General features: G+C 32.5%; 1 protein-coding gene across 1 annotated transcript in view; it reads left to right on the top strand.

Moving 5' to 3' along the window:
* Positions 1-8,553: 8,553 nt before the first annotated feature.
* Positions 8,554-17,142, top strand: part of LOC111026330 (nuclear factor 1 X-type) — a 127,297-nt gene continuing 118,708 nt past the window's right edge. Inside the window, exon 1 of the mRNA XM_022304389.1 lies at positions 8,554-8,586. Within this exon, the coding sequence (XP_022160081.1) occupies positions 8,554-8,586 (33 nt within the window). The remainder of the gene's footprint in view (positions 8,587-17,142) is intronic.

Raw genomic sequence — 17,142 nt, 5'->3', positions numbered from 1 at the left:
TTTATTGAACGAGTAGCGCACACAAACTACATTCACGAACTGAGTATAATAAGAACCCGTACCTACACGTAATACACGTTAAATAATAACACTTATCTTAATAGATTATTTTTATCGCATTGTGCTTATCATGATCGAATTAAATTATTTTGGGAAATTCCTATTACGAATGTATAAAACAAAAAAATCAAACAATTTTTGAAGAAATAAATATTTATTGCGGGCCACATCAAAAGGGGTTGCGGGCCGCATGTGGCCCGCGGGCCGCGTGTTTGAGACCACTGCTATACAGTAATTAAAAATGTTTTACTGGAGGGGATATGCTTTTTTATAACCATTGAGTTTAAATGACAAAAAATTTTGAAAATGTTATCCTTATCATGTATGGTAAATGATAACATTAATATTTGGTGAAAATGTTTCATTAGTCTTAGTTTGGTAAGCCATAGAAAAAAATGTCGTTATCAATTTGATGTTTTTCGTGTGAAATTTCTACAACAGATGAATTAAAATTCATGATTTGAAAAAAAGGCCATGATGGTGGGATATATCCCCTTTATCTCCCCTCCGTAATTACGCCCCTGGTTCTATTTATAGTTATTTATATTTATTAAATGATAATTTACTGCAGGATATCGAATTAAAATTATTATAATAATAAAAAATAAATAAATAGCAGCGATAATTTTTTAATTTATTATTTTACGGACGGACCATTATTCTCATATTATTTTTTTTACAGTAAATTCTGACGTTGAATTGTCTCATGTACCTAATACTGCAGTATGAAAAACCATACTATTTTCAAACACATATGTAGACGTAAACATTGAGTATTACCATGTGTTATCCAAACAATAATTAGACACGTTTTATTTATAGTACTAATAATAATACTGTATAATATTATAGTATAATATGGTGTGGCAGACTGGCAAATATAAAATCGAATGCACGTGTAAGGTGTATTGTTGTTCAATATCACATCGTATTTCTGTATATTGTATAAGTTTCTAATACCAATACATATATAATATGCATTTAGAAAAAAAACGATTCGATCCTATTTGGTGTAATATTATTAATTTTGATAAATGAAATTAAAATATGATTTTACATAAAACATGAGATTATATACTTCAAAAACGGAAACAAGTCATAATTATTTTATAATATACAGGAACATGTATCCAGAATAACTTACGTTGAAGAAAATAATATTACAATTATTAGGTACGTACAACTGTAGCTGTATCGATTTTTTTTTTGCGGACTTCCATTATTGAATTATAATATCTAAGTTGAAGCATATCACTGCTATAATATGTGTTGTAAATTATGTAGTGATGTATGTTTTGTTATGCGCCACTTTGATCAACAGATTTTTGTGTTAGAAAAATGTGTTTCATTCGTTTTGTGCCGGAGAACTGCAGCGGCATCAGCAACTATCCGATCGATTTGTTTCGATAATATCATCGTAAAAATAAGTCAGTCGGAGGGTTAACAAGCTTGGGGGAGGTGGAAAAAAAAGGGCAATTAATCTAAGGGGATGTCTGGTTTTTGTATGTGTACGATTGCAAAGGATTTAAGCGTTAGTCTCCGCAGGATTTAAAAGAACCGGCATGACGGACTCATTAATTCTGGTTGTCAGCGACGCGCCGAAGAAACACTATACCACAGTCGTTGCAGAATAGTTACAAATCTACTAGTAAATGGCGGATAAATGACTGGCGATTTTTCGAATAAGACTCGTATATATGTATACGCACACGCACGAGACCGTTAATATCAAAGAAGGATCTGTGCATCATAGTATTATAGCATATATATTTGCAAGGATATATACATTGTGCATATGAGTAAGCCGACATCGATTTTTTCAGACAATTTTTTGAAAACCACTGCAGTGAGTGCAGTATCAGCAGCGCATCGGTCGCGTTCGACTGCATCTTTATGAGCCCTAGTTGTATCCTCTCTAGAGTCATATATAATACATATATATATATATATTGTACTGCACCCTTGAATGCATTTTGCATATTAACAATTGTTCGTCTGAATTTTTTTATTTTAAATAATTTCACTCGTTGCTGCAGACGATGTCACTGCAGAATATAAATTAATACTATATATTCATTTATATGTGTATGTATGAATTCTGTATGCAAACGATGTATATACTGTATATAATGGTGGACGCATTAAAAATGACTTTATCTGCAGATACAACAAAAATATATACTTTACAGTTTTAAAATATTTTAAAATATTTTCAATTTTATTCTTTCCTCAGGCCATTGTTGTCAATCGTTTTTTTTTTGTTCGTATATAAGTTCACTATACACGAATCATTTTTAAATCAAAAAGAAAAAGTTTATTAAAATATACTAAATAAAAATACTATATCTATAATAGACTATAGTATATAGTATACATCAATTATATATGTATATTGTATAGACGTAACTATATGCTAAACTGTTTTCTTATTTGTAATCATTTATAGTATGAGTACCTACACGAAGTGTAACAGCTCTGAAACACAACACTGTATTTTTTTATAATATCAATGTTAATCACTTTTTATATTTAAGTATAATTTTAATTTATATTGTCATCTACTAAATTCTAATTGTTTTCTCGTTCAAGCACTATATAAGGGCTTCTGTAGCTGTAATTCGTATGCTCGTTTTCGCGTCAGTACGTTCGGTTGCTATTAAGACCCATAACAACGGTATTACGTTGAACACGATTTTCCCGTATAATGTTTACCATTTATAGGATCGAAGGGACCACTGGAGCGCAAGAGGACGCGAGGGTAGAAAAGTGAAAAGTGAGTCGGCGGACGTGGGTGTGGGAAATCAGTGTGATGGCTGGGGGTGAAAGTATGGGTGGCGAAATAAAACCGCTGCGTTGACCGAAATTTATTGCTGCGTTTTTCAAACCAAAGTTTAGGCACTTAAAAAATATTGAAAAAAAATATAAAACATCCGACCTAAATACAATAAATTAAATAAATTTAAAAAAAACCCCAATAGAGGGAAACGCCACGATGGTTCCCGCGGCATAAGTTTACGCGACCAATAAATTAAAAAAATTAAAATTAATTTCAGGAGGAGAAAAAAACAAAAAGAAAAAAAAACAATGAGCTATTATTGTGAAACGTCGAAACCGTTTTGTCTGTCGCCACCGCCGCCGCCGCCGCCGCCGCCGTTGGTGCAGGCTTTTTGGACGGTTCGGTGGTCGTGTTCGGGCGACTGGCCCGGACAAGAACGACGCAAATTGGCGAAAATATATATTTATATTATAAAAGGGGTCAACAAACACGAACGGGGACGGTAGTGATGGTGTTTAACGTGTTCGGGCATCGGTTAGTACAACTTTCCGACCCACGTCTGCGGCGTATATACAGGGGCATATTATAGATATATATTATAATATTATTGTGTATATGGTCTTTGGGTCCTTCCATTGTGCTTTCGGACGTTTTGCCGAGAATAATTCACACGGTCTCTGCTGCTACTGCTGCTACCGCTCCTATACATGTCATTTACAGTTTTATAAAACAACAAACCGAGGGGCGCAAAGCGAAATTTCATCTAAAGGACGAGGCGATTGAATTACTGCGATTGCGCTTTGATAATAATAATATCACTTTATAATGTACATAATTTTCTTATTATAATTATTGCCTATTGGTTATACTTCGCCTGCGACTTCCACTATTATATAACCACAATATTAGGTGAGACATGCTTTTTGAGCTGTATAATTTTAATCGTTAGTGTTATCTACTTTGATGTTTATCAACCAACTTGTTCTTTTGAAATGGTAATTTGGTTATCTCGATAACATGGTTTACTCCTAGAGTACGTATTCTTAGTTATTTTACAAGAGTTTTAAGAGACTTTGGTGAACTTAACTTTGCAATTAAAATGTTCAAATTGAGTGTGGCTTACAAGTATAGTGTTTTGCTTTGTTTACGCATTGTCAAATATAATTATAATTATATAAATAAATAAATATCCATCCATTATGAGGATACACAATTATGTGGCTATTAAATAATGGACTAACTGTTAGATTTCAACACAATTAAAATGTACTGTTAAATTTTTTCGGGTATAGATGATTTGTATACAAATAAAAGAATCATATCATTTGGAATAAAAATAGTGTTGCGCAGATCATAAAAATGTGTTTCTAAATACCTATTTATGACTGGAATGTAATTATGTAACCAATAAGAAGTCTAAAGAAATAATAAATAATAATTGTTGATATTTTGTTAGGCCTGTATATATATTTGGAAGTTTTAGGGAAAAAAATGAAGGCGTAGTATTACAGTAGTGGAAGAATTAATATAATGTCTATAGTACCTTTTTAAGTTACTACTTATTAAATAAAATAGAGTAACTTTGTAAGTTCAAAATGTATATTAGTCAAATGTTAAATATTTGGGGTGAATATTATCTAATACTATTATATTGGCATATAAATCATATGATATGACATATACTCGTATTTAGTATCGTTTTTTTCTTTGAACAAAAACGATATTTTGCTTTCATAATAATATGGTAAAAACACATATTTCATCGAATGTCACATAACGTCAATTGTAATATCTTATAGATAAAATATTACTTTTTTTTATTGATTACTCAGATATAGCAAAAATACAAAATTATGTAAGCAAAAGTAAATTTGTTGACAAAATTACTAAATTATATTTTTCTGACTCGTCATACTATGCAAAGTCGTTGGATCATAACGTGAATAGTAAAAAAAACGATGAACATTTTGTTGAAAAGAAAAAAAACAGTTAACACCAGGCTAATTTATATAAGACGTAGGTAGTATACGAGAAAAGGTTTGTATACCTACTTCACGTATAATTATTGTGATTTTATAATTTATGGCTTAACTCGTAAAAAACTTTTTTTTTGTATAGTCAATTTGAAAACGTACTTATGTATGTATATATAAATCCACGCTTCACTGTGAATGCCTTTTGCACACGGAGAGACCTACTGCATCACACACGACACACGCATACAGTACGAGTATAATAATATAATTATATGCTTGCAATTATCTTTTCCGTACAATAATAAAAATAAAAATACTCAAAAAAGGGGAAAAAACTTATGTTTATCGTGTACTGCGCGATGAGTCGTAGCGCGTGGAGCCCTTTTCCACGCATTATTTACATGTCGGATTGGTGGTGGTTCGGGAGGGGGGAAGTGTTTCAGGAAATTCGCATATAAAACCTCATGGCGTAAATCGTCGTTATAAGCGGTCGTGTTTGAAGAGGGCAAGGAAATCTACACACACACACACACACACACACACTTACACATACACTTATACAATACATGAACAATATACAGTGCCCTCGTGCACAGATATACGATTTATGCGCAATCGACGGTCGTCCGCGTTGTACGTTATATATACACACACGCGAGCACCTCCTACGCGATGTCCAAAAGTCTGCGGTACGCTCTCGGACACTCCTTTGCAAACGTCCCTTTGCGTGTAACCCGCGGGGACTCGACTCCTGCCGCCGTCGTTGCTGAGGCCCGTGCTGTTTAATTAATAGGATCGTTTATTACACGTATGTATATATACACCATTAAGAGAGTGAGATAGAGAGTGTGAAAGAGAGGGATGGGAGAGAGAGAGAGAAGTATACAGATTACAGAGGGTGAGAGAGGTATAGAAATAGATAGATATCGATCGATCGACAACCACTATCCCCTCTCTTCCGACACCGTAATATAATCATAGGCGTTTTCGATGTTAACATATGCCATGGTTTGTGTATATAACGACTACTTTTTATCATATAGACATATAGTTATTAGTTATTGTACAGTTATATGTACTTATTTACAGAGGTAGGGAGAAGTAGATATAATAAACGTGGGTCACAAATCTGAAATCACAATCGGATCACAATATTCTATCGAACTTTTGAGGGCAATGGACATAAGTCGATTTTCTCTCGGACGATCCATTGGTCTCTAGACGACACTGCAAAGTTGTCATAAATGCATAAAAGTAGAATAAAAATAACTCCATATGGTCAATTTCCGTCTTCAATTTTACTCTTAAAATTCGAGTTAGGTGTGATATACGGTATTAAACAATGTGTAAGTATTTTCGTATAGTTCCAACTTACCAATAAAACTAACATAATATTACTATGTAAACGCTTTTCTAACAAACGTGGTAAAGCGAGAAATAAAACCCCGTAGAAAAGTGATAATTTGAAAAGTTTCTCTATATAATATGTACATATTTACATAACAATAAATTATTATATGTTATCCTATAACAACTACATAGTCTATATAATATATATTATCGCTCTGCCTGAAATCGTCTATTCATTTCGAATGTTATAGTGAAATTTAAATTAACATTACGCGTTAGCAGTAACGGCCTGCACCGTTTATCTTGTTTTCATTTACCGTCTTTCAGTTTTCAGAACGGTTTATTAGATTTACCTATCAAGAGACACTTGTCACGTCTTATCTAGTTGTACACATCTCCCGTATTGTGTACGGTTAAACGAACCGAATTCAATTTAAATTTCAAACCAAAGGTATTGGTGTTAACAATAACGGGCAAATACTTACGTATGTTTACTTTACGCTAGTATATATATATAATTATTTAATACAGTTATATTATATTATATTATATTATATTATATTATATGCATTTGAATTTAAGCACTGTATGCACTATATTGTTCGTGATTATAATATTATATGATATTTACACGTTTGCGCAACAATGTGTATATAGTATGTATACATATTATGTATTATGGAATTGTGATTGTGATCAATATAAAAATAAGAAAAATATTTTCCTCGGTATATAATAATACATTTTATATAACTAATGGTAGGATCCGAATAAAATATTAAAATATTATGCAAAAAAATTGTGACGTATAATAATATTATATAAAACTGTCGTTTGAACATTTTTCGATGGAATACGATCCTGCTATAGAGCTCAATAAATATATTGAAATTAGAATTGTATAATCAAGAAATGCACGCCAAGTCAGTTTTCGTAGGAACGTAGGAGAAAAATCTATTAAATTCATAAATAAATATATACATATGTATAGGTATGTACTATAACACATAAACATTTCAGCGGTAATCGCGCAGTGAAGACTTTATAACCGAGCGACACCGGTGGTTAAAAATGCCTATGTAAACGTGGCATTAAAATCCGCATAGAAAATCCGAGGGAAAAAAATAAAAAATACCGGAAAAAAAGATTACGCCGTTTTATCCCTTAATTCGCGTTAGCAAACACGCAGAGTACGGCGGCGGCACCCTCCCTCACGCGTTCTCCGTCGAGAGTTATACGCGTGACGACGACGCGTATACGTTCCTCTCGATCTTATCTAGTCGCTTCGGAGAAAATGTGCATCGGCGGCGGGAATGAAGAACATAAGAAGAAAAAAAAAATACGAAAAGGCAATCGCATTAATACGCCAAGTACAAACTACTATTTATTACTATTCGGGCGGGCGAGACGCGACCGAGAATGAGACTGCACGTTATATATAAAAATCGTCTGCGCGCACCCACCCCGAGGGCAGTTGTTTATTGCTCTCCGATATAATAATATGTATGTACACTAAGACACGTATGTGTGTGTTTGTAGTCGCGCTTGTGTGTACTTGCCAACCACGCGGGTCGTTCTCTAGCGAAAATCATATGCAAATGGAATATACGCATCCACTTTTAAATCGGCCGTGGTGGCGGTGGTAGGAGAAGAATATAGATGATACGCGCGCTCTCGCCGACCTCGCCGACAATAATAATACACGCGTGCGGTTATGATACCCTTTATCTATATATACGGGCTATATATAATAAATATAAAACTACCCTCTGTAACTGTTACGCACTCGTCGCCGTAGTCGCCGCAGCCCTCCTGCAGACACCACCACCACGCGACGGGGTGACGCTGTCGACCTGCTTCAGCCGTGACAGTCACATCATCACCGCCACCCCCATCCCGATACACAGTCAGTTTTAGATGAAATTATTTCACAATAAGTTATACAGTTTTATGTATAGTGTCGTATGTTTTGAGAGAAATTATAATGTGCTAGAAATCATGCACGAATCCGAAAAAACGAATATTTCAAATTGATTGTTGGGATTTTTAGACACACTTCCATACCAATTCATTATTCCCGTGTTCCTCTCTTAAGAATGCTAAATGTGATGATTCACGAAAACTGATCCCTATTTAGTATTTGACACTTTTTGTCAGCGTAGCGGGACACAGCTCTGCTTTTTGAATACTTGAACACACAGAGTATTTTAAATAAAAATACACTGTGAAACCAATCATTACATTATACAATTATACATATTATAATTATTAGGTAAACAAAAATAATATACTACACAGTGAAAGATCTCCATATAGACTATATAGTTCACTATTGTGAAACATAATTCAATTTAATTTGTTCGATTTGTACCTATATACCACTGAATTACTATGGCGTTAAATAATACTATAAATGAAAAACAGGTAATTTAGGACAATGCTGCGGTGTATAATATTAGGAATCAAAAACTTTAATCAAAGTTCCAATTGAGATTACAATATTTTAGCAGACATTTGCACATTGCGTATCTGATTTTTAGTTTATATCATATAATTAGCTATTTGAATGTCACGTTGTGGTTGTTTGACTCATGTGTAAAAACATAAATATATTTTCTGATCTATGTATTTTTAATAAGATTCTAAAAAATAGATACGTCTATTTACACATACTGGTAGAGCATTTTGAGTTAAAAGACGTGTGTTTGAATAATCATCTGTATCAACGATTTAAATTAAACACAACATAATATTTTATACACGCGAAACCCACTCATAAACGACTCGTCGCTTGTGTTAGTTTGTCTGCGTGCGCGCGCGTGTTATTGGATACAAATTTCCAACGTCGAGTGAGATGGACGTTCTCATAATATTATTAATATACATTTTATATAGTAGGTATTATTTTAATGATCTCTTTGCAATGATAATCGACGCCGCCGAAGAATTTACTTAACATATATTTTTTTAATCAAACGGTTTTGTAGTATTTTAGACCAGCTATTTTTAAAAAAATAATAATATTTACGTTATTCGTAGAAGTTTACATAATATTATATAATAGTATTTGAAAATATGGACATCCAAAAACCAATTATATTTTTAACTGTTGGTGTAAGTATAAAAATTTGGGCCAGATGCAAAAACCAAAACCTATGAAAAAAATACTTGGTATTCTAAAAGTGCTCTTTTTTTTGTTATTGTCTATAATCAACAGAAAATCCCTATGGGCAATAGGGCCACAGCCCACAATGCAGCCTTATTACTTGGATCCCCCTATTTAGACTACTGTGTTTAAAGCATTATTTAAAATAAAATGTTAATACAATTTCTGTACGCTTATCTAAACGTGTATAACTAATTACATATAATATAATATATTATTTGAATACAGTATATAATATAGTTAAATCGAAATGGGATTTTAAACGAACAATCATTGATAGTGTAAATAGATAATCTTTAGTCAATGGTATAATATTTCGATAAAACTACAATATAATGTTATGTCGAATGTCAAAATGATATCCTATTGCGCAGTAAAGTTTTTATGGGACTATTATTGTTGAATAATCGCATTTAAGATTACCATGTTTATCTTCAAATAAATAAATAAAAGTTATCGTGAAAAAAAATCATATGTATTATGATAATATTATATTCAAGCACATGCTTAATTGAAATTGCATTTCAATCTGACGATTTAAGAACGATATTATACAATTTCGTAGTTACAATGTTAAATTTCAAAGTGGAATTGTGATAAAAGATTATTAAGCACAATAACACTGCATACTTACACATTAATCACAATACAAAAATGTGAATATTATAAAATCCAACTAAAATTAATTACTATTTCAGTATAAAAAGTTCAAATATTAATGTTTAAAGCAATAAATAGTTTTAAAATTTTTAGTTCTCACGCATGATAGATATGTTTCATAAATTAAAATTACAAATAATTGTAAAGTCATACAACATAAATTAATATTGATTAACTGCTCAAATATTTTACAACAATATTGTTAGAGTATCGGAATATCGGATTGTATATTACACCATTGCAGTTGACTGTCCACCACTGTTCCGTCGTCAATCGGAGGAGCCGGTGCAGCATTGTATGCTCATGGCTCATCGGTGACACGCGCGAGTTTGTACGCGTGTGTGTGTGTATGTGTGTGTGTGTGTGTGTGTGTGTATGTGTGTGTGTGTGTGTGTGTGGGTTCATTCGGCGGTCCAAACTAGTCGCCGGGCGCGGACGTTCCTTGACATTTATCGACGATACGCATTTAATTTTTTCCTTGTTTTTTTTCTTTACTCATAGTATATTATAATATATACCTATAATACAATTTACTCCAGAGCTAGTAGTTTCACGTCGACCAAATAAAAAAATCTTATAGGTGCACACACACACACACACCACTATAACTTGACAACCACGCGACCGTCGTATTATATATTATATTATAGGTATAATATGTTAAACGTTTGCGGGCGCACGCGCATCTTAATTCCCCAGAATAATCATAAAAATAATAATAATAATACTATATCAGATTGTAATATATTCCGGTATATACCATCGTCGCCGCCACCGCCGAAGGTCGAGTAAAATGTTTTTTTTTCCGTTTAATTTTTTTTTTCTTTTCGCTTTGCACTTTGGAAGTTTGCGCGCGCTCGTAAGGAGATCGCACATACGCGCGTAGATTGTAGGTGTACCTATATATAATACTCGCGATATTATAGTATGGTCGCCGGACATTCTTCGGACGATCGACCGCGGTATCATGTTACCCGGTCGTCGCACAGTGATCACCACGGGGGAATGTGGGTGTCCCGTGTAAAACGCACATAATATAACATCTCGCGATGCCTGTGTGTGTGTTTTTTATTATTATTATTTTTCTCTTTTTTTTTTTTTTTACTTTACGAGAGGAGAAAACAAGGTCGACGACCTTATCCCATGTGGCGGTGGTTATGCAATATAGTCCTGATGGATAAGCCTTATGGTATACCACTGCTGCAGCCACCGCTGCCGCCGCCGCCGCCGCCGCCGCTGCTGCTGCTGTAGTCTTATAGCCGTCGTCGTTTTATAAATAGCGTGCGAGAGCGCTCGCGCGACATCCAGCGGATCGCGGCGCGCTTTGCGCGTGCAGTGCTCGCTTGTTTAATAGTTCGAAAATACCCGACTCCGGTGTCGTAAGTACACCAATGTAGATTTTTATAGCTAACACTAGATTTGCTTCACCTGTAGTCTTAATTGTATTTTGTAACATAGTTTCAATGGTTGAATCCCATGTTATAAAACTGTTGCCCCACACCAAAACACTCAAAATATTTATTATGATTTGTGAAAATAATTTTTTTCTCATCACAATTTTGAAAGAACAAAATACGATATCATCTTGTGTCAAAAGTAAAAAAAAAATAACATTGTAGTTTGAACGATGCAGTGCACGATTATAAACTATTCACTTCGGCGGAGAAAACTATTATCTAGGTACCTATAAACCTACAACGAAAATTATAATTTAGTAGGTACCACCTAAAACTCAAATTAATTTTCTAGTCTCAACTCCGTGCTTGGGCCTGAACGTATATATTATGTTATTCATAGTAATAATATTATTATATCCTCGGCTTGCGCAGATGTTGGTGGCGAATACCCCCCCTTCTAACAACCTATCAAAATTGTCATATTTATATTTGTGATTTTCAGCACAGGACACAGTATAATAATTTAAATAATTGTAAATACATAAATTTCAAAAATCTAAATTTGCGAAAATTCATTATTACAGGAAAAAAAGAATCGATCATGCTTTGTGTGAATCACACAAAAATGTAAGCACCTATGTATACATTATACATGTTCCACAATGGTGGAAGAGGTATATTTTTTTGTCCAGGAAGAATTCTAAAAATCGTGTCTGCTTTAAAATTGTATGTTCATATAGTTCAATGATATCGTATTTTTACTTTTAATCCCATTTCCACGGCTATTGTTCCCAAATTGTACTTACTGTTTTTAATTTTTAGGAATAGGAATATACTGTACATTTTACTGCAGCCAACGTATCGCACGTCTTGATGATATGTTGATAAATTACTTCTAATTCTCATTCCCCCGTGTACGTGTGAACATAACAATATTATTATAATTATAAAATAATATTATAACATTATTGTCATTTGATGAAAAAAACACCGTCCATGGGGCGGCGCAGAGAAATTCCGCAGAATCAGTTTACCGGTTGTCGTCTTCAAACTGGTTAGGTCAGATCTCATACAGATTGGAAAATTAGTATTTCGTCGTTGATATTCAAGAATTTGCGCGAACGAATGCATATACATAATATACGCAAAAACAGTGCTTACAGTGTTCCGAATGGATGAAAAATATTATAAAAATATACGTACTGTCATGTTTTGTTTTGTGTGGCTGTGTTAGGTACACAATATAAAGTTTGCCTGTATAATGTAATACTATTTCTAACTACACTTATCATTCGATGTGAATCACACACGTATTACCTATATATAGAAATAACGTGGGTTATGTCACCGTATGCAACGTTTGACGCATTTGATAGAAAACAAAGATATTATGTGTAATTTAATATTAAATTGAATGACAATGTCCAACGGGACAATAATATAATATACTATAATATATATAGGTATATGTATATCAATAGCTATTTTTTTTTTATGAAATAAAACGCTTCAACCCGCAATGGTTATTGGCGTACAGTTATTTAATTACATTTTTCTCTTTTTTTTTTTTAAAAAACAATATTTTTTTGATATTTTACTAAATTAAATTGAGTTATACAATTCTGAAAAAAAAGATTAAAATTTTGGTGTTTGCTTCTTCGCCAGGTGTCAGGATTGCGAACAATAGCTTATTGTTTTACTACCTACCTACTTATCCCATTCAGTTGCAATAATTATAAGTTATACGATTTGATATGTTTTCACTTAAGACAAACAATTCATATAATTTAGACACAACGATTACCTACTTAGTATTTTCAAACTAAAAACCAATCAAATTGATCTCATACTCTTTTCAGTCTACTGTAAGTGATGCAAGAATTCATTCCAAACATTTCAATTACGATAGGCTTTATGCAATCGATTAAAAATGCAATTGATTGGTATCAATTGTACAAGTGATCATTTATTTATTCTTTATTTATTTGTATATAATTAGATAGGTAGCTATAATCATTGAATTTGGAGTATAACGTTAAATATAAATTATTGGTTGTGAATTTTTAATTTCTCAAATAAACGAAGTGATTTTGAAAGTGTTTTGTGCTATGAAGTGTAAGCTAACAAAACTTATAGGGGTTAGATCATTTTCAGAAGTAGCCAGTAGGTAATGTGACGTACTTACGTTAGGTCTAAAATATGGGCGATTATTATATATCATGTTCTAAATAAAACTATAAGTGTATGCAATTTGATGTTGTGGTTCAGAAGAACCGAGAATGTACATAAAATTGACAAAATTGACATACATAAAAGAGTGCGATTTTAATGGGCGCCGATTTCATCAAATGTATGTAATATAAATGGGAATACTCCTATCTCCGTTTTTTTGTACCATAGGGTAGTATATGATATGCGATCGCTGCAGAAGGTATTCTCTTATGTCATACTGTAGTAAACAGTAATGAATATTATTATATGAATCTTACGTGACACTCTGTATCTCTGTCAGTTGCGTTACTGAAGCTCATTCAAGGATGGGAAGGGAGGCAATTTAAAATTTCTAATTCACCTATAAATATCAAGAGGTGCTCCTAGTCCGTACCATCCCCGAAATCGCCAACCAAAAATGTAGTTCCTGAGTTATTACAATGTATATTACTTACCAACGTTGATATTAAGAGGATAAGACCTTAAAAATCGTTTTACCAGACATCAAAATAGATGCGCTTATCTATTATAATATTTTATTTTGGTAATATTTTTTGTACTCAGACAATTTTTACAAAGTATACCTAAACAATAAATGTTTAATAATTATAAATAGTAATTAAGATATTTTTACTAATGGCCCTTGCTGCCGAGTTGTATTTAAAATCAATAAGAAAAAATACATATAATGTTAATTAATTATTATAAATTACTTTAATTTTCAAATCGTCATAGTCCGTGACCATATTTACAAAATTATATAACTAAAAAAGGATTTGTTTGAATTTCGATTTGGATACAACATTTTAAAAGAGTTCTTTGCTTAGAAATCCACAGGGATAAAAATGATTCCAAATTGAAAAAAAAGTTAGGACTTATCATAACAGTCTACAGGACACTCCTTAAATAGTATAAAAAAATCAAAGTATTTTGAAAATAAGATCATCAAGTATACTAAAAAATTCCAATAAAAACGGATTTGAATATATTTATAAGTAAAGGAAAAAATGGGGGTGGGTATGCTTGGGGTGTATCACCCTGTATATTATTAGGTACAACGATAAAACAATAATGATTATTATAGAATATGCCCGTTCGTATATAAAAATACTTACACAAACACAACGCCGATTTGATGTCTGCGCTCCGAGGCGATCGACTCTTTAGTCTTTACTATAAAATGTTTACCACGCTCGCAACACATGTGTGGGATATTGTACCGATGCATACACACACACACACACACACACACACACACACACACACACACACACACACACATATGGAAATAATATATTATGTATATATAAGTGTACGTAATATTATTTTCATACGCATCGCACATGGTTAAAGTCGTTGCGATCTGTGTGTGTGCTTGTGTGCGTGTGCGTGTGCGTGTGCGTGTTTGTGTTTTTTTTTTTGATTTTCGACGAGCATGTGCGTTTTGTTCTGAGACCGAGTCTAAATATTAACTATCACTAACTCCACCATCACCACCACCGGGAGTACAGACCAACAGGACGTTGAGCGTTTTCGACGTCTTGATGGCAAACCGCTCGCGAACGCTTCCCCTAGTCCGCCAGACAGGCGACAACCCATCGATGGTATTACCTACATAAAAATATTGATGCGTATTATATTGTATTTTATTTATATCATTGTTGAGCCACCCGATTTTCGTTTCCAAACATATAATTGTTCGGAAATTATCGTCAATGACTTCGGATATCATGTATATAGGTACTATATCAATTTGGGCAGTTATTGACTTATTGTCATTCTCGTCAATAACACATTTTGTAATCATGATTTTCTTTGTAAAATTTGTCTTACTATGTTACAACAAGTTATAACTAATAATTCTATTTTATTATATCATATATAGACTTATGTACCATGTTTCCATTCTATATCTTGATCCCTTCTATATAATCGCTTTTCATCCACGTTTCGCTTAAAATATAATCACTAATTAATAATTAAATACTTATATTTTAGTCAAAATGCATTCATTCAAAACAAGATTATGTAGCTAATTAAATATTAGATGACGACGTTTAATTGTATACATTTATTTGGCGGAAAACGATTTAGTTGGAACAGATATTATTTTAATGCAGCAAATAACAACTATGTACACACAATACAATATTACAATAATAATTTATTGATGCATGTATATTTTATACTACCATGAGTCATTTAGAAAATGTTACTAAACCAATTATGATTTGCTCGTAATATTATTAGAGAATATAAATTCAAAATATGTCGTCGACACGATTACAATATGATGTATAGGTACGTGTTTTTGTCTAACGACATTGTTTTGCCAATAGCACAATGCACGTTGTTCTCCGGTTGACCCATTATGCGATTTATTTCTCACGGAACTGTCAAGTTATTAATAACACAGTCAATAATCGGGCTACCGATAAACAGTTAAATGACAGTAGGCGCGTTCTCATACAAAAAAAAAAAAAACAAAAACTGGACACAATTAATGTATTATACCGGCACATGCACAGCATATTAAAATTCGACTGAATATTTAAGATTTGGAAACAGAATGATGTGAAGTAATTTTTTTTAGTTCATGTAGAAGTGTATACTGTATAATTACTTATTATATTAAATACGTACACTGTTTCGATGAAAAAAGGGACTTTGAATCTTGTAATATTTACTTTATAGAACAGTGTGTAAATTGTTAATTATTTTATCAACTAATATACTGATTTTAATTTTTTTAATTGTTATTTATTATTTTTAATTTATTTACTACTTTTATGCCAGGTAACAAGAAAAATGTATTAATTTAATGGTTTAAAAAAATTTAATGGACCAATCATGGACCACTATAAATCATGTTTAAGGGACCATTAGGCATTAGCTCACTATTGATTCGTTAGATATGTAGTGATTGTTCATGATAAATTCGTTTGCATTTTTGAATTTTTTCATCTATATCAATGTTTTATTACCTAGGTATATTAAACCTGAAATAATTGCATTCTATTTACTTAAGTCCCTGCTTGTAGCTCTGATAAAGCATAGTTTAGGTTTAGTTACCACTATATATGTAAATATAAAATAGGTAATAATAGCTTAAAGCCAACGCCCGACACCTGATTAACTAGGTAAATTTTTGTAGAAAATATTTTTTTTTAATTAAATTACCTGTAGAATGGACATCCCTTATACTCTACACCCATATTGTGCATAATTTCCTAATCTCTTAAGTTTTGCTGATCACAAGTGTGTGAACAATTTCGGATTTCTATCCAATCTCCTGACTGGTAAAATTGACTCTCCAATACTTCTTGCCCTCATAACTACTCGTTTCAGGTCACATCTGTTCCATTCTCCAATTTCTATGGCAAACTATTTTAATAACTCATAAATTATTCGACTTATGCGCATCACAAACTACGACCCCACTTTTTCATTCTAACTCCTACGTATCAGTTGTGCATTTGTATATTACACCAATCAATTTGTTATCATTCTATATTTTTAATCTCATTGTTTTTTTTTTTGGGGGGG

This window comes from Myzus persicae, unplaced genomic scaffold (genome assembly GCF_001856785.1).
Source record: "Myzus persicae strain clone G006 unplaced genomic scaffold, MPER_G0061.0, whole genome shotgun sequence".
Classification (NCBI taxonomy): domain Eukaryota; kingdom Metazoa; phylum Arthropoda; class Insecta; order Hemiptera; family Aphididae; genus Myzus; species Myzus persicae.
The sequence above is the reverse complement of the archived record's forward strand: the minus strand, read 5'-3'. Positions and strand labels throughout refer to the sequence as shown.